The 26183-nt window shown below is 35.7% G+C and overlaps 1 protein-coding gene across 3 annotated transcripts; it reads right to left on the bottom strand.

Annotated features, from left to right (window-relative positions):
* Window positions 1–3687: 3687 nt before the first annotated feature.
* LOC100242766 (stomatal closure-related actin-binding protein 1) lies at window positions 3688–26101 on the bottom strand. Of its 3 annotated transcripts, XM_059737589.1 has the most exons (15): window positions 25824–26084; window positions 25512–25683; window positions 25366–25435; window positions 24746–25049; window positions 24047–24175; window positions 21498–21590; window positions 16489–16629; window positions 15633–15701; window positions 14904–14987; window positions 8790–8976; window positions 7720–7836; window positions 7531–7589; window positions 5028–5162; window positions 4176–4325; window positions 3688–4054 (listed from the first exon to the last, which is right to left on the bottom strand). In XM_059737589.1, exons 4-15 carry the CDS (start codon window positions 25025–25027, stop codon window positions 4010–4012), a joined length of 1491 nt encoding a protein of 496 aa, XP_059593572.1. In that variant the 5' UTR covers window positions 25028–25049; window positions 25366–25435; window positions 25512–25683; window positions 25824–26084; the 3' UTR covers window positions 3688–4009. The 3 variants fall into 3 exon arrangements, with proteins under 3 accessions (XP_059593572.1, XP_010651584.1, XP_002269709.1); XM_010653282.3 differs by lacking the exon at window positions 25512–25683; XM_002269673.4 differs by lacking the exons at window positions 25366–25435; window positions 25512–25683 and having other exon boundaries at window positions 25824–26101.
* Window positions 26102–26183: the final 82 nt, after the last annotated feature.

Here is a 26183-nt window from a genome sequence, read left to right as displayed (position 1 = left end):
CCTCAATGCGAAGATGTTTTTAAATCTCTTCCAAGGAGTAATCTTCACTCTTGTGGAGAATCCTCTTCCGGTAACCTTTCCAACTTGATAGTAATTTAGCCACAATAGCACCAACTTGGAAGGCCTCCGGAAGTTCAATTTTGAGAACTTTCAACTTATTCACAATTACTTGCAACTCATGAATTTGTGGTAAGAGAGGCTTTTCATTAAAAAATTTGAAATCTATGTATTGAGAAATGAGAAAATTTTTGGTACTTTCTTCCTCGGCTTTGTACTTGTTTTCAAGAGCCTCCCAAATCTCCCTCGCGGAATAGGTGTTGGTGTAGAGATCATATAGCCTATCGGATAAGGTGTTCAAAATATGACCCCTACATATGAGCTCATCCTCCTCCCTCTTCTTCCTTGCCGCCACCACTTGAGGTGTGTCATTTTCCTTTGGTTCCGGTAACGGTGCCAAGGTAGGATCAAGGATGTAGAAAATCTTGAGTGCTGTGAGAAGGAATCTCACCTTGTCTTGCCACCTAGTGAAATTGGAACCATCAAAACGATCCAACCTCACAAGGTCTTGGTTCATAATCTTTATAGTCTCTCCTTCCATTGAAGACTAGAGTCTTTGACTGATGTTAAAAATTTGGATACAATGGAGAAAAGAAACACTCTCAAACACTCTCTTGATACAATAAAACTCTCAAAGTTACAAAATAAGAATAAGAAGAAGAAGAACACAAGAAAGGCTCAAACAAGTTCTTGGAACTTTGCCCAAAGACTCTATTTCCTCCCACCACTAGAAATCTTTAGGGAACTAATGGAAATAGTCTTGGGATTGATCAAGCCTTTTCACTTTTCTACATAAGATTTCAAAAAGAAGAAAAGTCATATATAACACTCTTAGGGTTGAAAAATGGTTACAAGGATGAGAAAAAACTCATTGTCTTCCTCAATCTCTTCATCTTTGTAACATTCAAAAATTAAATCATATGTTTAATTCACACATTAAACATGATTTAATCTCAAATGAGTAACTCTCTTACACTTAACCTCTTAAGTTTTATAAAGTTACAAAGATGAGAAGACTTATTGTCTTCCTTAACCTTTCAAGTTTTGTAACATTTCAAAACTTAATCATGTGTTTAATTCACACATTAAAAGTGTAACCCTTCTTACACTTTATTTTCAAAAGTTATTTTTCAAAAGTGTAACTCTTCTTACACTTTATTTTTAACCAACAATATATATATATAAATATAACACAATGGAGGAGAAGAAGCTCCAATGCCGCCATTGATTCAGCTGACTGGGCAAGCTTAAGGAGATGGGTATGAAAGGTGGCGGCCATGAATGGCTATGCATGGAGAGTGAGGGGAATGGGTGCAATGGACAAGGAAAATGGGTTTGAATAAGTTTAGAGAGAGATGATATGCATGGGCTGCTAGAGAGGAATATGATGGATGGACATGGAGTATACTATGGATGGGAAGGTAGGGATGACCATGCGCATGGAGCTCCATGCACATGAGAAGACAGAGAATCAAAGGGTCATGAAGGAACGGTACGATAGGTAATGGAAATCATGGGTTAGTATAGGTAGCATGGGATGCCCAGACTTCAATGTCTTCAATATTGCGTTCTCTGCATCACTCCAAACATGACGCTGGCTTACAGGATGGAGGCAAACAGAGCAAAGGAAAAAAAAGGCAAAAACCAAGTACGGATAATTGAAATAAAAGGAACCCATAACAGCCTCATGTCATGCATCAATCCATGGGCTTAGATGAAGGTGGGTGAAATCCAAAGATTATCAAGCAAAACCAGAGCATGGTTGCAGATATATTATGGGGAAAAACAAGGACGAAATCACCTTAAGCAAGAACCATTAAAAAGGGATATATGGATATGCTTACCCTCAACACACAAACATCACCCAAGAATGGACAGAGAAAGAGAAGAGAACCATACCTGTGAATGATCTTCTCCGACAAGATCGATCAAAACTCAGCAAAGCATCCCTCTTTTTCCTTGCTTAGCTTCCCACCTTACTCTGTTTGTCACAGCCTCCTCCTCCTGAGAGAAGTCCCCCCAGCAGTTGATGTTATTCTGCCTCCCTCTCCTTCCTCAGCAGGCCACCCCCAGCTCTCCTGCTCCTCTCGTCAGCAAGTACGGAGTCTCAACCACCCACCTGCAGCTGCACGTCCATGCCTAGAGAAGGGATCAAGCCCTTTTTCAGGGGGTCCCCTACCCCTTAAAAAAAATATAATGGAAAGTCCTGAAAAATCAACTCCCCCGGGCCCTCACCACCAAAGGGGTCTACACAGTATTAAGTTGTTCTTTATTTCACTTTGGTTTTAAAAACCGGAACAACAATCAAATAGTGTTATAATTTTTTTAAATAAAATAATTTCTATTTTTAAATAAAGTTATTTTTTAATCACACCATCAAATAAAATGAAAAATAAATAAGTTAAAAGACTATTCCACCCAAAACCTTCATCATAGCTCAAAATAATTTGGAAAGTAATTCTTCAAAAATAAAAACAAATACTATAAATGAAATTTTATTACTAAACTCAAATCTATATAATACTTTTTTCAACCTCACTCTACAATTATATATGACATTAAAAATTTTAAAATAAAAAGCTTTTTGCAATTTGTTTTACATTTTATTCTTCATTTTTATTGCAAGAGAAAATTTCGAGATTTTAAATAAAAAGTTTTAAAGCTAAGATGTTGTTTGGATAATTTTTTGTTTTTATTTTTATTTAAAAAAATGATAATAACCTGTACATAAAATGTAAAATCTTTGGAACTTATTTAAAAACTAGTAGATTTTGAAAACCATTTAAAATAATTGAGGCAAATTTTAAAAATCCTAAAAATATAAAATTAATTATACTTTTTTTATAGTAGAAGTTATATTATCTTTCATGCTTGATAAAAATTTCCTTTAATTTATTATGATTAAACTTATTTTATTTTCTTTATTTAAAAAATTATGTGTTTAAATTTATACTTGAAAAAGAAAAATTAGAAAAAAAATTATAAAATAATATTAATTATATGATGTATACATTATTTTTATATATTAAATAATCTAATATATAAAAAATTATTTATAAAATTTAACTATTTTAATCATGAATACTATTAAACATAAGAGAAATTTCATTTTTGGGGTTTAATGGGAAGCAATTCATAATCCTACTATTTTCCTACTATTTACGTAAGTACAATCGGTGCAGCTCACTGCTCCTCCTCCTGCTCGCTACAGAGGGATGTCACTACAGCATCGTGTGGGCTGCCTCAGCATGTTCCAGTTTGAGATTATACGGAACCTGCATGGGTCGATTGTGGCAGTTTGCCAAACATAGCTAAGGTGATCTATAAGCAAATGTTAGTTGTGAGGGATGATAGCTCCCATTCCGCTTTACATTTTACAATCTCCTGCTGAGGGAGTAGAGATTCTGTATGAGTTGCCCATTGCTAGCTCCATCTTTCCTTGTCGATGCTGCCACATGGACCGGTCATGTGAATCATATTGCGGTTCCCATTGTTTATCATCCATATACAGTCTAATGAGGAGGTGCAAGCACATTCTCTACTTCCTATAGTACATAAGCTGCTAGTTTAAATCTCAAAAGATGTATAGTTTCAAAACATACATCTCAAAACAAGTACAGTACATTGTGATTACCAACAACAATTGTATATAGGCATTAGTCATCAAAATATCACTCAACACTGAAATAAGGCTTTACAGATTGACACACAGCTGCAAATAAATTCTCCAAATGCAAGCTGAAAATTTGTTACATTAGGACATAAAGGCAACTAAAAGGATGCCTTGGCGGTGGAAGTGAATGGGAAAGAAAAAGGAGGAAGAAGGAAGAATCATGGAAACCAATATTACAATCACAACAATGCCATGCTCAACTAACGCAAACTTTCAAGTATATGTTATAGGAAAACCAACATAATTACATTAAGTGAAGACGAAAACTATGCATGTTTGTTAGGTTCCTTGAGGAGCTCTGTCATCGGGCCCAGCAAGCATGATCTGGAATTTTAAGTATTCGGGTTTAAGAATTCTTCCATTGATAAAAAAGAAAAAGGAAAGAGGTGACAATAGAACTTCAAGTTTTTGAAATAAGATAGATAACCAGTTGAGAATCACTTACATTGCAATCAAATGCAAACCTCCTGGCGAGCATAATGGCTGCATTCCTATCCCTCTCTGACTCAAATGCTAATACAAAGGAAAGCCCTTTCTTTGCTTGCCAATACAATGCCTGAGTTGCAGCATTACCTCCTCCTCTAACCCCACAGAGCTAACAGATCAGAAAGTAATGTTAGAAATGATTGCCCCTAAAACTTTCATATCCATCCCACAATTCAAGAGCCTAGCCTCTTGAGGAATCCACGTCTCTTAGTTTTTAATGATGACAAAGGATTTTAACTCTAAATGGTATGTAAGCAAGACATCATTAAAAAATTACAGGGAAAAGTGACAATTGAACATCCAGTGATGAAGATTACTTCATGCATGGCTTGCACATAAAGCTTAGAAACTTGCAACAAATGGGCACCCTAAAAAACCTATATGGCTAGTATGAAAAAATTGTCTTAGACCATCTTGAATACATTCTATTTTATAAAAAAATTTTGAAGAGAAACAACATAAAAGTCTCCTAAGTAAATTGTCCAATCAGGAATAAGCTCTCACCCAAGAGCCAGAATGGGATCAATATAGAACTTTATTAATGAACATCCATCTCTTTAGGCAAAAAAGAAATAATTGTAAGAAGAAAACCTGCATTTTTTGCTTAATTCCATGGAATGAAAAAAGAGTTTTTTTCTCAAATTATCTTACATACAATATTTCAATCAAACAAGAACCTAAATTATTCTGCAGAAAAAGAAAAATAAGGTGCTAAAGATAAATTGTAGAACATTCTTGGACCAGTATGTTCCCTATTCATCTCCAATCATCTTAATTGAAAAGATAAATAAATAAATATGATACATAGTACCTGCATTGAAGTTGAATAGTATTCTTTAGCAATTGTTGCCTTTCCTTTACAAAGTTTTATCCTCATTTTTCCCACATGGAGCACGTGAATAGACTCTGATGGATGATCTGCACCATTCATCTGGGTTATAACAACCTGCAAAGCAACAGAAGAAACATCAAAAGTGGATAAGTAATACATTACCAGTGATACATTACAAAGATTCAGCCAAATATGAATTCACCAACGTATGCAAAGGGTAGCAGATTTAGCCAACAACACTTGTTCGGTTCTTGTCTTCTGTTTCAATCTCTGTTACACAGACTCAGACACTGAAGTTGGGCTGTTTCGAGTTTGTAAGACTCAGTGGAGCAATTTTTTTTTTTTCCTTTGGTTTCAATTTGATTTTCTTGAAACATCAACTATACTATTTTGTAACTTTAAAGGTTTTTTAGTTGACCTGGTTTTGTTATATTTTCTGTGGGACAAACATGATAACAAATTTACAGATATCAATTTTCTAAAAAGCTTAAACAGTTAGGATTAAATCAATTTGATTCTCTAACACCCTTACTCGTGTGGCCCCACACATGTACATGGAGAAACAAACAGACCCTCGGACATATGAATCATGGACAGCCTCCTAAGGCCTTACGCATAAGCTCAACAAATTGAAGAAAATAAACATACGGTGAGGTTCAAACTCAACCTCCCACTAAACAAAGCTCTGATATCATGTTGGACAACAAGTTTTCCTAAAACCTTAAGATGTTATGATTTGGACCCCACAATGTATATCATGCTCTCATTTCACGTCTCTCAATGGTAGAACCATTATGGTGAATCCACTACTGAATTATTTTTTTTTTATCAATAAGTATAAAATTGTATTGCAAAGAGGTGCTAAAATAGCGACCCACAAAAATACAGTATAAGGGAACTCACCCCCTTACAAAAGGGCCCATACAACAGGGAAAAAAACAAAAAATCTTCTCCCTTATCGCAAACACACCCATTCTATAAAATCTATTAAGGTCGAAGGACCATCTTTTATCCACAAATTGGTTTCCGATCGTAGTAAATACACAAAAGAAACTTTCACCCTTTGAATGGACAACACACAATCCTCAAGAGCAATTGAATTTCTAGCCTTCCATATGACCCAAAACAAACATAACGGTCCCAATTGCCACCACTGAATTATACAACAACTAGCAGTAAAAGTCAGGAGCCAATTCAAGGAATGGACTTTATTATGCTGAGAGAAATAGACCAGTCTAGGTCCATTACAAGACTGAAGTCATGGCACTAAATATAGAGAAGTCAATAGTTAGTACAATAAGATTTCCAACCCCACAAACCTAGACTTCATAATAAAGAAAGATGCTTCATTGTCTTTATGGTAAGTATGGGAAATGCTTGTGTTAGATGGTCAAAATAATTCAAACTGGGTAAATTTGGAAGATATTAATGACAATATGATTCCCCAATTGACATGCAAGAATGAATTAACCCACTCAACTAAGTACTCTCCCACAGCCAACCCAAGTCCATTCTTAAATTACATCTTAAAAGTAAGCCCTGACCTAATTTAAGTAACATTGATGATTATGCAAATCCTGAGGTGGTAACAGTGAAGGATATGGTTATTAGGGAAAGGACAATCTTAGTAGTTTTGGAGGTTATTGTGGTGAATGTCATGAATTGGGAACTCTTTCTATAATTATGATACAGGAGTGCCCCTGCAGGTGTTCTTAATGTGTCTTTGCTTTATTGCCAGTTAATACAAGATAGAGGTAAAAAAGGTGCACATCAAGGATTACAAAAGGGTTCTTCCTCTTATTGTATGTTGAGAAGCTTTAGAGACTTGACTTAGTGAATCATCTAAATCATATGGTGATCCACCACCACTGCCACCACCCCCAAATTATCCACCTCCATCATGTGGTTATTCCTGCACTATCTAATCTGGCATACCCTATTCACCTGGATATCATCCACCTTCCTCGGCTCCAAAACAGCAATAATCAGCCACCTCATAAATGTCCAAGTATTCTTCACCATTATACTTTCAGTATCAATAGAGAGATAATGGAAGTATAGAAGCCATCGTTACATTTATCAACAAGAGTAGCAAGGAAATGAGGCTAGAACCAAACTCAAAGTGATCTCAAATGAAGAGGCTATGGGACCCACCCTATTAGTCTCTATTCAGTGCAATCATAAAAGATGTATTAATATTAATAACACCAACCAAGTATGTATTTCTGTGACTGCATGGACATGTTCCAGTAATCATATCTTTCTATAAAATTTAATTCTCAATTTTAAATGCATTTTCAGCATTCATAGATCGAATAAAATCCATTACATTTTAATCTAATGTGTGTGCCATTAAGTATCATCCTTTACACCTGATGACATCACCCAGCTACTGTGACAATAATAGCAATCTAAAAGCAGGTTATAACAGAAATACTGATTGTGGAACACAGAACTTGTGAAAGTTATAATGATAACATACATTGAATTCTGTGTCATGCTTCCGCACAAGGGCCTCCACATAGCTTCCCAAACCAGCAGCTGATAAAGAAAAGTATGGTAAGATAATAGCAAACCAAGAATATTTTTAAGGGAGATAGATGAAGCAATGCAGAAACAAATACTACATAATCAGAGAAATTAAGTTGGAGAACCAGGAGAAATATCACACCTGGATCAATGGGACCAGCAGTTGCCAATGTGATTTGGTAGCCATCTAAAACAATATCAGCTTGCAAGACTCGCCCAACATCAAAGGGCTCTGGAGCATAAACTGATTTGATGGCTCCTACAAAGTAAAAAGTGATTATCAATAGCTAAGATCGATCACGAAAAGTTACATGATTAAAAACTAACGTAATTTTTCTGATTGCCCCTCTAGGCATATGTTGGCAGTGACTTGGATGGTCTCTCTTGGGTCTGCTTTTAGCTGATCACATTGCAGAACAGCTAGCTAACCAAGTAGCCAAGCTGCTTGTACCTTTTATAGGGGACCTTTAAGCCCCGAGTAGTGTTCTTCTATCTTTGGATTATATATTTTTGTCATATCTTTCAGCCGTTATAGCTTATAGCTTGTTTAAAATTTTGTTTCCATAAGTTTATTTTTACCTCTTTCACTTCAATCTATTCATGTTTTTTACTTTCTTTCTTTCTTCTTCTTCTTTTTTTTTTTAATCCTTTATTATATTTTTTAATTCATATCAATTAATTAGTTGTCTCTGATAAAAATAAAATAAAATAAAATAAACTCAGCTCAATGCATAACAGCTTAGACTCATCCCATGTCGGTTCTTCCCTTGATTCAGTGTCATAAAGAGTATGATAAGATTAACAGGTTCATCATCTATCTCCACAAACATCTTCTTCTGGAATATCTTCCTCCAGAGCATTGCTCCTCTTCTCAGCATCTTTATGACTACTTTTACCACCTTACTAAGAGGGCAAGTGGTGATTTGAGGGAAAAAAAAGAAAAAAAAAAGAGGATAAAAGAATATGAATAAGAAATATAAATATTTTTCCCTCCAATCACCACTTACAACCTCCACTTTTTTTCTCCCTTCAATAACCACTTGCAACTCATCAAGGTGGAAAAAGTGGTGATAACGGTGGGAAGAGAAGCATTTTTCCTTCATTTGATGGTAAAGCAAAAGGCTGTTTTTGTAGATTGTTCAATTTAATATTGAATTCAACAGGAGTCAGGAACATGTAAAGGAGAAAGAATGAAAGGATATATAAGTATACCTGAAATAAGCTCCCTTTTACCACCTTCAGATGATACACGATACCACTGAATTGAACAATGAGAAAGATCTGGAGCTTTATCAGAGCAAGCTTGAATTTGCAAAAACGAGCCCAAAGCTTCAGGACCATCTAATTCATACATATCAGACATGTTTTCCTCACCCCTCCTGCTCTTGCTGATTAACAACTGGAAAGAGCAATGGGAAAAAAACGCAACAATTAATCACAATGTATGATACATATCCTCTACATGATACTTTTTTTGATAGCTATATCCTCTACATAATACTGTACCAACAGACATCTAGGGCTGAAGATTACTGGAACTTTTATCATCATTTTGCCATAAAAACCACATTAACATATTCCATATTTGAAGAACTTTCATCTGCATCACAGTTTTTTTTTTTTTTTTTGAAGTTTCCATTTTAGATGCACACCATACACCTCCAAATTGCGTAACTTGGTCCTTTTAAAGCTTTTTATCTGATGCAAGTGATTGAAGACCAAGTATCAACAGGATATTGTTGGAGCCTTTGGGCAGGGATGATGTTCAGGTGATGAAGGTTCCCTTTTCAGAGAAGTAGTTTGTGTCAACTTTGAATTTAATGAATGAAGATAAAACTCCAGGTCCAGATGGTATCACAATAGTGTTTTGGCAACATTGAAGGATTTTGTGAAGCTAAAGATGATGGGCTTCTTCAAGGAGTTCTATGTGTTTGGATCTTTTGAAAGAAGGTTAAATGTCACTTTCTTGGTGTTGACCCCTAAGAACGAAGAGGTAAAGGAGTTGATGGATTTCAAACCTATAAGCTTGGTGAGTGGTTTATATAAGCTAATAGCTAAGGTTTTGGTAAATAAGTTGAAAAAGATGGTGGGGTCAATTGTTTCTAATTCTCAGAATGCTTTTGCGGAGGGGAGACAAATCTTGGATGTGGTTCTTAATGCCAATGAAGCAATTGAATCAAGTTTGAAAAATGATTGGAATGGTTTGACATGCAACCTTGACACACAAAAGGCTTATGATCATGTTTGTTAGGCTTATTTGCTAGAAATCCTTGACAAAATAGGGTTTGGTAAAAAATGATCAGTTGGATAAAATGTGGTTTGAAATCATCTCAGGTTTGAGGATCAATTTGGAGAAAAACAAGTTAATTCCGATGGGCAATGTTCCTAACATGGAAGAAATGGTAGCTGAGTCGGGTTGTAGAAAGGGTGAACTCCTTCTTGTGTATTTGGGCTTTCCTCTATGAGCACACTTTAAACCAAGGGTTGGTTGGCATTCAGTGGAAGAGAAAGTTGACAAGAGGTTGGCCATATGGAAAAAGCAATATCTTTCCATTGGTGGAAGGCTTACTCTATCTAGAGCACTATGTTAATCATACCCATTTATCATGTATCTATTTGTCATGCCTAAAAAAGTGAGTTCCAGATTGAGAAGATTCAAAGAGACTTTTTACAGGGAAAGGGATCTTTAGGGAAAAAAAACGCACTTGGTGAGATGGGATATCACTTGCAAAGAGAAATATAATAGAGGCCTTGGTATTAGAAAGCTATCAATCCTTAACAAGATGCTACTAGGCAAGTAGATCTGAAGGTACACCCATGAGAATGAGTCCTTTTGGAAGCGTGTGATTGCTGAGAAATATGGGGAATAAGAGAAGGGTTGGTGCTCCCACAAAAGTAGGGATGGTTTTGGTGTAGGGTTGTGGAAGCTCATTAGGAGAGGTTGGGGGAATTTTAATAACAAAACCTCTTTCAGCATAGGAAATATTAGAAGGGTGAAGTTCTAGAAAGATAAATGGTGTTGTGATTCTACTTTAATAGATTCTTTCCCCTCTTTGTATGCCACAGCTTTGACAAAGAATGTTGGGTGGTGGATTTATGGAATCGACAAGGTGATAGAGGGCATTAGAATCCCCACTTTTCAAGGAATATGAATGATTAGGAAATCAAAAGGCTTTAGGGTAAGAATGTTACAGGGGATGAGGAAGACATAACAGAATGCATGGATGTAAGGAAAAGGAACTTTTTAGTCAAATCAATCTACCCCTTTTTTAAGCAGGAAAGAGCGGGAAGTTTTCCCAATGAAAGCTATTTGGAATCCTATCATTCCAACTAAAGTAAGTTTTTTTGTGTCTATGAAGCTTTTTGGGGCAAAGTTCTAACTCTGAACCAGTTGCAAAGGAAAAGGTGGGATGTGGTAAATTGATATATTCTATGTAAGGAAGACAGAGTCAGTAGATCACACCCATCTGCATTGTGTCAGAGCAAAGGTGGTATGGAATTTGGTATTTTCCCTATTTGGAGATGTTTCTTTGCTTTCAAAAAATCTCTGATCTATCTCCTTCCATGAGGATAAATTTGGCTAAAAGTGAGATCATTCCCGTAGGGGAGGTGGAGGAGATTCTTGAGATGGCTGTGGAGTTGGGATGCAAGGTAGGTAAGTTGCCTTCAACTTATCTGGGACTGCCCCTGGGTGCTCCCAATAAGGCTGGGAGCGTGTGGGATGGGGTGGAGGAAAGGATGAGGTGGAAGTTGGCCCTTTGGAAGCGGCAATACATATCAAAGGGCGGAAGAATTGCACTCATAAAGAGTACCCTGGCTAGCATGCCTCTTTATCAGATGTCCCTGTTCCGTATGCCCAGGGTAGTGGCAAGAAGACTAGAAAAGTTGCAAAGAGACTTTTTGTGGGGAGGGGGAAGTATGGAAAGAAAAGCCCACCTTGTCAATTGGGAGAGGGTGTGTATGGGCAAGGAGAAGGGGGGATTGGGGTTGAGGAAGTTAATCCCTTTGAACAAAGCCCTTCTTGGAAAATGGGTGTGGAGATTTGCTAATGCTAAGGAGGAAATGTGGAAACGTGTTCTTGTAGCAAAATATGGGCAAGAGGAATTTGGGTGGAGGACTAAGAAGGCAAATGGGGTTTTTGGGGTTGGGGTTTGGAAGGAGGTCATGAAAGAAGCTGATTGGTGTTGGGACAAAATGAATTTTAAAGTCGGAAAAGGCACCAAAATCAGATTTTGGAAGGACCCTTGGTGTGGGGAGGTGGAGTTGGCTCGTAGATTCCCTCAACTCTTCAATATGGCTGCCCAAAGGAGTGCCACTGTGGGGGAGTTATGGGACCACAATCCTGACCTAGGAAGTTGGAACTTAAGGTTTTTGAGGGGCTTTAATGATTGGGAGCTGAATATGGTTGTTGAATTGCTACAAATCCTAAGGAGTCAAAGAATCACCATGGAAGAGGACTTGGCTCTTTGGAAGGGGGGGAAGAATGGGAAGTTTGAAGTTAAGGAAGCGTATGAGCTGCTGATCAGCCATAGTACCCTGCTTTTTCCGAAAAAGGGCATTTGGGTGGAGAACGCTCCTTCAAAGCTTGCATTCTTTGCGTGGGAAGCTACTTGGGGGAGGGTTCTCACGCTTGATAGGCTACAAAAGAGAGGGTGGCAGCTTCCTAATCGCTGTTATTTATGCGGCATGGATGAGGAAAACGTCAACCATCTCCTTATACATTGTACAGTGGCTAGAGTGTTATGGGGAATTGTCCTTGGCTTAGTTGGAGCCCAATGGGTCTTCCCAGAATCTGTAAAGGAGGTGATTGTCAGCTGGAAGGGTATCTTTGTGGGAAAAAAGAGGGAGAAAATTTGGAGATCCATACCGTTATTTATTTTTTGGACGGTATGGAAGGAGAGGAATAGATTAGCATTTAGGGGAGGGGAGTTAGCTATACAAAGAGTTAAGCATTCTTTTGTTTGTAATTTGTGGGGGTGGGCAAAATTGTATAGTGGTGCGGAGTCTCGCTCCCTTATAGGTTTCCTGGAGTGGATAGCCTCCAGCTAAGGGTTGGTTGGTTTTTTGTTGTTTTTTTGGTAAGCTTGTGAGGCCCCGTCGCCTTGTATACTTCCTGTATACTTTGAGGCGTTTTGCCTTTTGATAATTTATGTGTTTGCTTATCAAAAAAAAAAAAAAAAAAAGAGTGAAAACCTACTTTTCTTTGTAAGGCATATTGATGGGGAGTCCTTAACTATGATTGATGTTATAGATTGGTTAGGGTCCTTTGTTTTTGTTGCCTTTTCTTTTTTATTTTTTTGCTTTTTGGCATCCTCTGTATATGGCCTGTGTGCTTTGGTGTGACATTGCTTGGTGTTGTTCAAATAATTTCTTTATTTTCTATCAAAAAAAATATTTGCAACTCATTCTTACACCCAAACTCATCAAACCATTGTATTGGCAACTCATTTTCGCGAACTAGCATAATAAGATGACCAAACTAATTAAACCACTATATTTGCAACTCATTTTCACAAACTGAACTATTGCAACTCATTCAAACTAGACAAAATTTTCTAGAGACCTTCATGCTCATAGTACCAAACCAAGCAAACCACTATATGTGCAACTCATGCTAAATTCGTAACTCATTTTCCCAAACTAAGCAAACTTAATTAATATTTTAAAGATTCTAAGTTTTTGGTTACTTATCAAAAAAAAAAAAAAAGATTCTAAGTTTTTGGTTGCTTTTCCATAACAAACATGACTTCCAAGTTATTTAAGGATGTATGAGAAAAGAAATTTATATTACATAGTGTTGAACAACTAATTTTCTTAAAAGCTTAAACTGTTAGAATTTAAACCCATAATGCACATCATGCTCTCTAACACTCTCCCTCATATGCAACCTCATGCCCTCACATGGAGAGACAGACAAGTTGTATGCAAACAAATCATAAACAACCTTATTTGGGCTCAATAAACTAGAGGAAATAAACAGGTAGTGAGGTTCACACTCATGATCTCCCACTAAAGGAGACTAGGATAGCATGTAAGACAACTAATTTTCCTAAATGCTTAAACTATTAAGATTTAGATCCAAAATGTATATCATGCTCTCCAATAACTAGCATTGGAAAAGTATGCATATTTGGTTTTTTTCAAAGTTTCAAACTATATTAAAACATAATTATTTGAGGACTTTAATGCTCAAACTTAGCAAACCACTATATTTGCAACTCATTTTTCCAAAGATGTATCCACTTTGCAATTGAGAAGATCCTACAAAGCCCTTAGTCATGTTGTTTGTTGTGTATGGAGAGTGGAGAAACAATAGATCATCTTTTCTTACATTTTCCATTGACTTTGTGGGGTTATGCCACAGATTATGCACATTGGCAAATTTAGACTTGTTTCCTTCTAGGAATATATGTAACATGATGACCATCTCATATACGAGATTAGGAAGTTCCATTAGAGGCAAGATTTTGTGGCAAACCGCTTATCTCACTTGGATTTGGGTTGTCTTGTGGAAAAGAAATGCTAAGATTTTTTAAGGAAAGGCGTGGACTTCAAAGGCTCTTTGGGATATATTCATTTCTATGCCTCCTTTTGGGCCTCTTGCACCACAACTTTTAAGGGCATTCCCCTTAATGTGGTTCAACTTAATTGGTTTTTGGTGTGTAGTTCGAAAGGTGTGGGCTAGCAAGGAGTGATTGCTTAGGAGGATATTATTCATTTGCAGAGCTATGATCTCTTTTTGTATATTCCCCCATGTGGTATTTTACTGTTGTATAAGTTTACTTAGTACTTTGGAGGTCCAACATACCTTCTGTTTAGTTCTTTGTTTTTTGGGAGGATTCCTCATCCTTCTATTGTACTTCTAGATACCTAACTTAATTTAATACATTGTTGTTTCTTATCAAAGAAAAAAAAGATGTATTCACTTTGCTTAATTCATACTTTAAAAAAAGGAAGGGGGAAGAGGATGCTATATTAGCTTGTTTCAAGATCACAAAAACGATTTCAAATCAAAATACATAACAATCCTACAGGTTAACTAAGCAAGCAATAGACCTAATGCAATGAACCTGCACCATAATAAACAAATATATATTTTAAAAAAAAAGGAAGAATAAAACAATATAATAGTTGGTGCAAGAAGAATTCATGAAATTAAAACTAAATATTAGCATGCATCCTTTAATATTGACCCAAAAGGAAAAGAAGAGGGTTACCAACAAATTGTCATAAAAAATAATGCAAGGCCTGAGAACTTGAGAAGGAAATCATGAAAATTTTGAATCTACAAAATTTGACAATGGTGATATAAAATTTGAAACAAACCTCTTTCTGGAGCTGAAGAGAATGCTTAGACTTTTCTGCAAGCTGAAGCCTTAATGCTAGAAGCTCATGTTCCATGTCCATAACCTTCAAATTCATGTTCAATTCACTTGTAAGTCTCAATCAAGAAATGAACATACATTTAAAATAGGAAGAGATATATATCCAATCATACATTTATTATACTCAAAAGAGCTAAATTCTGGCAGAAGAGCACAATATTAACACTGATGTATGAATTATAGAAAATGAATATTACAACAGTACAAGTCTCATCATATCACATACTTCTAAAAGTGAGGGAAAAAAGATATCTTTGAACTTGCAACCCTCTGTACAACTTTTACTTTCATCATCTATTGAAGATACCCTTTGAACTAGCTAGGTTTTTTTTTTATGTTTATTGCAATATTTAGTACAGGTCAATTGGTGTATGGAATGGAAATAGTAATCAAACAATAACTGCAGCAGATCAACGAATGCATCAAAGTCATGTTGTAACTCATAACTACACTTATCCAGGTCTTATTATACCTTGCTCGGCTGATGCAGCATTTTAATCCATCATACTCTTTGCACTAGCTAGGTTTTTTTATGTTTATTGCAATATTTAGTACAGGTCAATTGGTGTATGGAATGGAAATAGTAATTAAACAATGACTGCAGCATATCAACGAATGCATCAAAGTCATGCTGTAACTCATAACTACACTTATCCAAGTCTTATTGTACCTTGCTCGGCTGATGCAGCATTTTGATCCGTCTAGCTTCTTGAACCTCCTTCATCAATTCGTCCATGTCCTAAAATAATCATTCGGAGTATATTTATTGAAAAAGAAAATAAAATTTGGGCTTGCAATATGACAAGGATGTCAACAACTACAATGACAAAAATCAAATACAAGAGGCACACTAAGAAAAAAACAAACAACTACTTGAACCTTAAAAAATGAATTCTACACACACAAAAGGAAAGAAAAAGTCAATGTCTAAACTTTTAACAGATTGATGCTCTGCACAAGCAAGGAAAACTAATAATAATAGAAACATAACATATATTTGTGAGGAAATGTACTTGAAGGCTTGGCTATCTGCAGTTTAGGATAAAAGATCTGCTCTAGGGTGCATCAGGACTACAGTAGTTGACAGCGCCCAACACCCCTTCACCACTTATTAGTTACTTGCATAACTCTATCATAGAGAACTTACTAGTTACCATCACAAAAAAATGTTATCCTTGATGTTCTTCTCCTTGCAATGTGTTTCTGATATTCCTCACAGTAGCCAGATTTCATACAGGTCATAAACTAATCATTAAAATATAACCATTGCTTTATCAAGAAGATGGTATAAAAAGAAGACAGATTTGACACATTTAGTGATACGAGTTAAGAAAAATGAAAGAGTAGAATACTGTGCTGCAAAGAGGGTGATATGATGTTGTGGCGGCTTCTTTTGAGGGAAGGGGGTGTCTGGGAGCACTAATAAGCAAGTTAGAAAAGGTTTAACATTCAAGAATATAGAACAAGGAAAACAAGAACAAATAAATAGAAGTGCAGAACAAAATTGTCAAACAAATTGCACAAACCTGCTTTCCTGAGGCCCGAGCGATTCGTTCTTGTTCCTCAAGGGCCTCTTCCACTCTCCGAACTGCTTCTCTGGCATTCTCAATTTCAGCACGAGCAAAAGATCTTTCCTCATCAACAAGTTTCTTAGCATCTTCTGAAGCCTGAAAATGGACATCACTTCTCAATAAGTGAGGCCAAAAGGGTGAGTGTATCTTTTGAAAACCAAACAAAACCCTCAAAAAAATGCAAAGGGAAGAACTACAACCTAAAATACAAGACCAAACAAAATTAACAATTAAACATCAGGGAGCAGTTTCCAGAGGTATTACATAATAGGAACATTATTATTTATGAGAACAAATCCTGAGAGTAACAATATCTTTTCAGATTCATACCTACCAAAAATATCTTCTCAGAGTCGTATTCATAAGATTTGATTTGAAAGAGAAATACTATTGATTATTTGACTCTCCCTTCCCTTTCTTCTTCCTCTCCTCCCTAGATCATTGTTAAGAGTTTATTTTATTTTGTCATGTTCTATTAACAATTATTTATTAGTTATTAGGTATTAGTTTCTTGGGGTATTTTGGCAATCTTGGTTAATAATATAAATAGCTAAGAAGGTATAGGAAAGTCAAGTAAAACAAACCTAGACTTTTCTATGCTTTCTTTTTCTCACTTCTTTTTCCTAATCTCACAACTTTCTACTTCTAACTTGGCATTGTTCAATCCCAGAGTTTATTATGGATTGCATAAATCATTCCCAACAACAAAAACAAAAATTAAAAAAAAAAAAAATAACAAGTCAAAAAAAAAACAAATATATGATCCCTCTTTAGATACGAAGGTTATGGAAAATGAAGATTGAATGTGTCAAAACTCCATGGTGGTTAGATGGTTATGCCATAGAATGGAACCCCATATTGCAACTATATTTGAGTTATGTCATACCTCTAGGAAAATTTGGGATTCATTTGCACAGACATTTTTGCAATAGGGTCACATTTCTTAGGCTATTAAGTTGTAAACCACTCTTTCAAGATTATAGCACCCTTAAAATTTTGAAAATTTTCATGGTCTTTCACTAATGAACTAGCACAACAGAAATGTCATTAGAAGGTGATGCAACTTTTAAAACTTTATCAAAGGGGCAAAGGAATGGTTGGCACTCTCCAGATGATAATGGGCTTAGCTGGGATTTTATATAATTCAATATGGGTTCAGCCTTTAAGTGCTTTCTAGAAATCAAATTGTCGGCCTCGCCAATGGTCATAAGTTACTACTTTCCATCATTAATATTGTCATTTTTCAATAGTCTTTAATGTGGTTTAGTAGTCCGTCTTAAGTTTTTGTTATTTTCAAGTTGCATTACTACTATGTGACTAGTTCCAAGGAGTTATAATTGGGTGTGAAGCCTAAAGAAGCTCTATATAATTGTTGATCTGTCTTTTGAAGAGGAATCAATTAATGAATGATGAAATTTCAACTGTCACTATTTTCTTTAAGTGATACAAAGATCACTTGGGTGTGAAGCCTAAAGGTTTTAAAGGTCATATTCTTGCTAGCAAGACTCTATCTACTGCTATTAACACTTACTCTTGGCAATCGAGATCCCCCTTAGAATAAGGCTCCATTATGGCTTAACAGTAGAAGTTGCAATGGTTCTTATGGTGGTTGTGACCATCGTGGCCTTCATGGTAGTTCTTGTGGAAGTGGATGTAGTAATGAAGTGTGATCATTATGGTGGTACCAATCCTATTGAGCCTTATTGCTGGGTGAAATATGATAAGCCAGATTATGTGCATCAAGTCACTAATGCCACTACAGCTTTCTGTTACATCTGGACATGCAGTTCCTGACTCAATCATCATGCTACATTCACTAAACTTAATGAACTCATCCAGGCATTACAAACAGCCTTCCATTCTCTTTCATTGCTACGTTAGCCAATTCAAATAATACCACATGTTTGGACTAATCTTCTCCATCATGGGCCATTAGCTTTGAAGCTAATTCCACATGCTCAGTAAATCATCTCTTCTTTGATTTAGAACCTATTAACCATCACATTTTTTAGCCAAAGGCTCTTATAGGTCTCTATTCTTGGGCAATGTACCTGACACCCTATTAAGTTGTTATCATTACCTTCTAGCTCCTAACTTTCCATTTAATTCTCTAGCTGTAAGTACTTAATGAAGCCTTAAATTGTTTCATAACTGATGAAGAGGATGATTAGGTCAGGACATGAGTGAGAATGATGGGTTGTATTATCTGGACCTTGGTGAACCTTCTTCATCTTGAGTGCAATAGTCTTCCCTCTTTAGTGGGGACAAGTGTCAACATTGTCGGGACTCTAGCTGACAAGGAAGATGCATTGATTTTAGAATGGTAAGCCTACCCAGTTTCTTTAATCTTGGCCTCACTGGAATGGTCATCTTGGTGTTTACACAATCCATAATGCATTGATGAGCATAATAGCTAATTTCCAACCTTTTGGTTGTCAGCAACAAAAAATAAAAACATGTTGATATTAACCATCGAATCAAGGTTCTAAAAACACAGATTTCAATGGAGGTATGAATCATGTATTATCAATTTAAGAAAAGTGGAAATTAATAGAGAACATTGAAACTTTGAATAAAACTTTGGCAAACATATAATGAAGCTAATAGATATTAGAGATCTCAATCTGGGTATCAACATTTAATTAAGACCACATATGCTATTTCCTTTGAATATGGTCGTTGTTTGCAGAGTATAAAAGTATGCAAGGTTTTAAGGCCCAGCAGAAGGGTCCCCCTCATCTACCTCAAACATCGTCAAATTTGTTGTAGGAGCTTCAGCCATCAATGCATTCACCAACAATCTTTTACCACATGGATATTTTATTCAAGTGCATATAACTACAACTGGTAGTCATTTTCTTCATCATACTATATTTGTTCTGGAAAGAACAGCAATACTGATGGATCCCTCTCTTTTTACTTCAGAATGGTCGTGTCCACATCTCCCTTTTCCCAAATATCCATCCATGGATATTATATTCAAGTGCATTCAACTCCTGTATACTTCAGTGCATCCTTTTGGTGCTATATGCATTATTTTCTATTAAAAATATATATATATTGAAGTGCATCCAACTACAACCAGTAGTCATTTTCATCATCTACTACATTTGTTCTAGACATGTCAAGGCTAGTAGTTGTATTAAGTTGTTAAAACAACCAGGACACTTGTTGCTTCTATATTAGAGTTGTTAGAAATCCATTAGAAGGTTGGTTAGTACTCTTTTAGAAGATTAGTTAGTAATCAACTCTATTTAAGCCATCTAGTGTACAGCAGATACACTGTAATGAAAATCACTTCTTTAGAGAATAAGCTTCCTCATTTTCTTTAGATTCTTGAGAAGACAGGACAGCAACACTGATGGACCCCTCTTTTTACTTCAGAATGGACATGTCTATCAGTGTATCCACCAAACATATTTTTCCACATGGACATATCCATGTCCATGTATCCCTCATCTCTAAAATCCATTTTCCACATTCACAATTTACTAATCTCTTCTTATCAGTAATATCACTAGAAGTCTAAACTACAGGGTCACATTTTTCCTCCTCATTCCACTTATTAAAAGAGAGGAAAGAGGACTAAATGTAGCCACAAATATTGTAGTTCATATATACTCCTCTTTTGTTTTTGATAGGAAAAATAGAGAATATATCAATGGGGCAAGGGAGTATACGCAGTCCATGCATACTTAATGCACCAACTTTCTCAACATCATGGGATCATAGCAGTTGTTTGGAACTATGATCATTCAATAAGGAGGCATACTAAGTTGGGCCAGTTATCTTTATGTGACACCCTAGTCATAAGATCTCTGTGGTGGCATACTCTATGTAAAGCCATGATTCTGTAACAATCGAACCATATAATACTTTACAATCTTAAAAAAGAAAGTAAAAATATTGACTTATTCTAATTTCAAATCATGCCAAGGTATGTTCTAGACATATAAAACAAGTACTTTCCTACAAATTTTATTTTGAACTGAGAGAGAGAGGTAGCAGCTAATTGATAAATCATACATAAATTAAATGTCATCTTCGTGGATAATTTAACGCTTGGATAGCATTTGTTATTAAAAAAATCTCACTATGTAAGAATTTACATGTTGCTGTGAAATATCTCTACATATGATCATTTGTTAAGTAATAAACATGAGAATTGAGAGAAGATGGGTCTTGAAATAAAATGATAAAAGAAAACAGCATTTGATCAGGTAGAATAACTATATCCTACGTAGTGCGCTACTACTATGTAGTCAGAAATATCAATCAGTTCATATTGGTGAAAAGAGGGCATCAAAATATGGATTCTTTAGTAAGCTATAAATGGTAAAACCAGGCTGGTAAATTGACATAAAGAGTTCAAAACCTGAGAAGAATACATCTTGAACATATTCTTGAAGCCTTAAACCAAGTTCTACATTATAGCCCCATGACTCATCTCCAACCCCTAACTCAACCAAAAACCATACATCCTTAACCACATTGGTAATTTGGTACAAAACACCAATCTAATTCTCAACTGGGATGGAAAAAGGAGGTCCTCAAGTCAAAGGTAATCCCTAGCTGACTAAAAAGAACCTTTACATACTCTTGTATTCAATGAACTACTGAAAGAGAGGAGAAAACTGAATTCTTGTATTGTTATACATGGCTTGTGATAATAAAGCTACATAAAAGGATTTTATATGTTACATTGACTATTAAAACAACAGCACTGGAAAAGTTAGGCAATTTCTTTTACCTAAAACATATTCCCAAGCTAATTAACACAACAAGTACAACATACACACAAAATTGGTTTTACATTAGAGTCATGAAACTTTGAAGCAATGAATTCATTAACTTCTACATGCATTTTTAGACAAATAAAAAAACATTAGAACATTTTGCATATAAGAATTCTAAAACGCAAAACAGAGCAACAATGCCAGCCTTATGAAAAATAATTGCATTACCTGCTTAAGAAAATTTGCTAGCTTTTTCACTTCTGCCTTTTCTTGAATTAATTCCCCTTCCCTTTGAGTCAGCTGAACTGCTAAAGCTTCCACCTGGAGGTAGTACCCATAATTTGGCATATTCATTATTTGCTTCACTTGAAAGGGAGCAGAAGTAACATTAAAGACAAATGGAAAACTCAAAATCCAGATATATGGTAACAAAAGAACCATCCTAGTAGAAAAGAAATTTTTGCACTTCAAGCTCTTTCTACTGATATCACATCTGTGGCACAATGTTTGTATGTAAACTGACATAGAGATAGAATTTGGTGAGTACTCCATATGAAAGAAGACTCACAATAAATTCATTCTCTGTTAGAACTCATGAAATTCTTTGTGGTCTAGTCTGCTGCAAAATATCATAGAGTAATATCCAACCATCTGGGCTTCAATGATGGAAAGGTTTGAGAAGATGTGGCAATTGATTGAAACACTATTTATTTACAGGAGGCAGACCAATAGCCTAACACTGATCAAAGCCCATTATCCAGTATCAGTGCATCTCATGTCTTTATTTATCAATCCACCATCAATGAGGGAAAAATTAGAGAGGTTGCAGAAAGATATCGTTGGTGGCAGGACAAACTCTTGAGATGGGAGGTTGTGTGTTCTCCAAAAGGGAATGAAATTAGGCATTAGGAGTTTGGATATACAGTATACTTAACAAGGCTTTGCTCTGAATGACTATGCAGTTGGTAAGGTTTTGTCAAACTGTTAGGACAGGATGGAAAGACATTAAAATTCATATGCTATTCTGTAGGGATGGGCAGAGGGTGAGATTCTGGCAGAATCAATGGTGTGGCAATCATCCTTCAAAGACTAGTTTCCAGGAGCTTATATAATTAAAAGTCAGTATAAAGCCTAACAATAATAAGTGTAGGACGGTAGCTTATTTCTTTGCCTAATTATATTGATTTCACATTCACTATACTCCATTTTAGTCCTACTTATCTCAAAACCATTTGATTCTAAATGTTCTCCCTGAGTTCTAGTTTAGAATTAATGCATGCTCTAGCATCATCAACTCAAGTCATAACATCAGCAGACAGCATACACCATTATGGCTTCATCCAAGTGAAGGTCTTAAATCTCATCAAGATGAGATGAATTCTCTTGAGCGATCTCAAGAAGAAAATAAAACTCTGCATGCTACCATACTGGACAAACAGATTTTTAAAAAACATGCAAGTTCTAGAGAGATGCCGAGATATCAAAGAGATAGGGAGATATCTCAAAATCTCCCTATGCATCTTACTAGTTTAATAACATTATAAGTGACATAACAATATCATCGATTCACCAGTAACCGCACATGATGAGCATCTTTTATAGCCCTTTTACGCAACTCTTCAGTTTCTTTCCATCTGTTTGAAGAAGTGAACATTTTACTATATTTTGGTATTAAATTGGTTTTAATTGATTGGGGTTTTGCATAGGCTATTAGGCACATAATTTTTAACTGTAAGTATCACATACTTGTCATGCATTTTTATTTATCACATGTTGACTTTAAATCACAAAATTACTATTGATTTCTATTGACATGCATGAAGCTTCATTTACCATTTTCGACATCAAAATTAATGTTGAGAGATTGTCAACATCTTTAATGACTTTCCACCAATATCAAGATTTGAGAACTCAACCTGCAAATGCATAATAATCTCATCCATAACTAACAAAAAACAGAAAAATCCTCATGTTGTCAAAATTCCCTTTATACTTTTCATGGGTTTTGTTCCTGATCAGAGATGTCTATGTAGACCTGTCAATAGTATAGGTTATTTCTCTTTGAGTGGGATATGCCAACAGGATTTATATTTTTTTAAGAATATATTTGCAAATAAGTAAATAAAAATTCAACCACAACCCCAAACCAAGAGAGAGAGATATGCTTATCCAAGCTGCCAACTGCCTAGGACTTATAAAAACTGGATTGCATGACATGAAAGGAATAATAAATGGTTACTCATGGAGATTGAGCTTCAATGCAACAGAAGCAAAAAACTCCCTGCATGCCATGGAATCTGCAGCACAAAAACTACCTCTTTCCTGAAAGGCAGCAAAATATGCATGCAATAAACAGCCAAGGAAATTCTATCCTTTTGTGGATTGAGAAACACAGACGAGAGGGAGAGAGCAACGATAGACAGAACTTGGTGTAGCTTCTTTTTTTTTTTTTTTTTTGTCTCTTTAATATATCTTTTGCTCTTTTGCCTATCAAAAAACGATAGACAGAGGGCACAAGGGAGAAAGGAAGAGAGAGATATAAAGAAGCTCGTGGATCATTCTGTAGATTTTGTTACACCCATTATAACCTTACTTTGATTATAAATTTTTAACAAAAATGAGTATGCCATGGTAATGTATTTGCATTGACATTTTTTCATGAATGTTTCAAATAATACAGCAGAAAGATAAACCAACATGTCATTCTACATGCAGCATAAGAGGTTCTAAACAAGAAGCACTATCAGATAAAAAGGAATAGGATATAGAATACTAACCATAGCAATGGCGTCCTCTACATCATCTTTGTTTCTACCAGCCACACGCCCTTTCAAAGATTCCAGTGCATCTCTAAGTTTCTTCAGAAGAACATGTTTCTCCAATGAGGCTGCCTCTCGAAGTCTAGCCTGAATTGCATGAATGGCTAACATCACCAGTTCTCCTCCAATGGTAGAAAAATAGTAAAACGGAAGAAACTTTCTCATTCGGTCAGTCCCATAGGTGCTGTGCATACTTAAGTTGCACCACTTTTTTTTTGCCTTACAGTAACTTTGTAATTCATCAAAAGAAAAGGGAAAAAAAATCTTTTTTGATTAGCATCAATAGAAAAGGAAAATTTGCTCATATGAAAACCACCAAATAGTTGTGCATCCTTTTTCCACATTTTATTGATTACTGAGAAACTGGGAAGGAGAGGGAAACAAGAAATATGTAACACCTTATATTACCCGTTATGCATGTTCATCAATAAAAGAAATAATCAACTACATTAAGTTTGTGTAATTGTTTGGCTTAGTGAAGTGGAGTTTTCTTTGTCCTAAGGACCGAGCTGAAAAATTTTGAATTTCACATCCTTTCTTTCTATTGTGTTTCTTGGCAACCAAACAGAGAGTTGGATAAACAAAACCAAATTTCTTTAACAGTCAATGAAAATAAAAACAAACTAAAACCAAGGGTGGAACACAAAAGAACCGAACCTCGTCAGACAACTTGGCGGCAGCAGCCAACCCTTTCTCAAATTTGTTTGCGAGATCACGAACCGAAAGACGCTTCTGCTGTTCCAAAAGCTGTGCAGTTTCTCGTGCAACAACCTCCTTCATGGATAGCACTTTAGGGTCCTCCTTTGCCTCCATAATCTGATTATAAGGTCCTAATTTGTAGTTGGGAAATCTACTTGAGGTAAATGTCACATCGGCCGACACTGCCGGCACTGCCTCTTTTTGCATTGTGTTGCTGAAATCACGGCTTACCCTCGTCATTGTTCCAACTGAACTACTCTTCCTATCATCAAAACAGGACCATACTCAGAATGAACCTTATCATAAGAAAGCTACTACTGTAAAGAAACTTCTCAGCCTAAAATCACAAATTGGCTCATTTTGCACCAACCCAATAAATTAAATGTGATGACAAAGAAGCACAACCAATTTGGTTGCTTAGAAAATGCAGGAAAATAAATATGAAAACTTTTTCGAGCAAACAAAAAATCAAGTACCAGAATCACTATTTTCAACACATTTCTCAACCTAAACTCATAATTCGGCTCATTTTTTAGAATTTTAATGTAAAAACCAAAAGATAAAGAAGAAAAACCCACTTTGCTTGCTGATAAGATGCAGGAAAACAAATTACAAATTCCGAATCTTGAACTTTTCACCATCTGAGAACTAACAGAACAAATCTTCTAAGTCAATTGAACCCAATTAAAAACATAAAAGATCCAATCTTCAAAAATAGATATACCATTTCAAAGCAAAAAACAAACAAAAACAAAATTTCCTAGATCAAACGCAATAATTAGGGGGAAGACTCCCCAGTGTGGTCTCTGAAAACCGGGCAAGATAAATTAAAACTCTTGCATCCAAAACTTTCCAGCATTGGTAGTTGAGTGTGGGAACAAAGACCTCAAAAACAGCTTCCCCAAAGCAACAAAAATAAAATTAAGGTCAAAGAATGAGCACCTCAGCTGGAATGAAGTCAAAACACAAACCCTAATTCTAAATTATTATCACAAAAAAAAAAACAAAAAAAAAAAAAAAACAAAAGAGGACTTACAGATCATGAAATACGGAAAGAGAATATACAAATAATAAAGAAAAATGAGAATGTTTTGGATCAGATGGAGTACAGCTTAACGATCAAAGAGAAGAGAGAGATTGAAATTATATAGTGCGAGACAGAGAGAGAGAAAGGAAAGAGAATGAGAAAGGAAGATGGTGTGGGTTGTGTTTGCTTTTTAAAAAGGGAGGAGAAGGAGAAACAAAAGGAAGAAAAAGAAAAGAAAGGGAAAGGAAAAGCCGGCTGTGCGAACTTGAAATGTTAGAACGAATTCAAGCGTGTGAGCCTTCAATCTCAATGCTTCCATCTTAAAACTCATCCGCGGGTCCCACGCCTTCTTCCTTTCCTCTCCTTCCG

This window comes from Vitis vinifera, chromosome 6 (genome assembly GCF_030704535.1).
Source record: "Vitis vinifera cultivar Pinot Noir 40024 chromosome 6, ASM3070453v1".
NCBI lineage: Eukaryota > Viridiplantae > Streptophyta > Magnoliopsida > Vitales > Vitaceae > Vitis > Vitis vinifera.
Note: the sequence above shows the minus strand (reverse complement) of the source record. Positions and strands in the feature narration are given on the sequence as shown.

Coding starts and splice junctions, on each gene's coding strand:
- LOC100242766 (XM_002269673.4), bottom strand. CDS start 25,027: ATGACGAGGGTAAGCCGTGATTTCAGCAACACAATGCAAAAAGAGGCA. Junction 24,176..24,745: donor CCGCCAAGTTGTCTGACGAG/GTTCGGTTCTTT, acceptor CATGCAATTCAG/GCTAGACTTCGAGAGGCAGC. Junction 7,837..8,789: donor TAAAAGGGAGCTTATTTCAG/GTATACTTATAT, acceptor TTTACTTTGTAG/GAGCCATCAAATCAGTTTAT.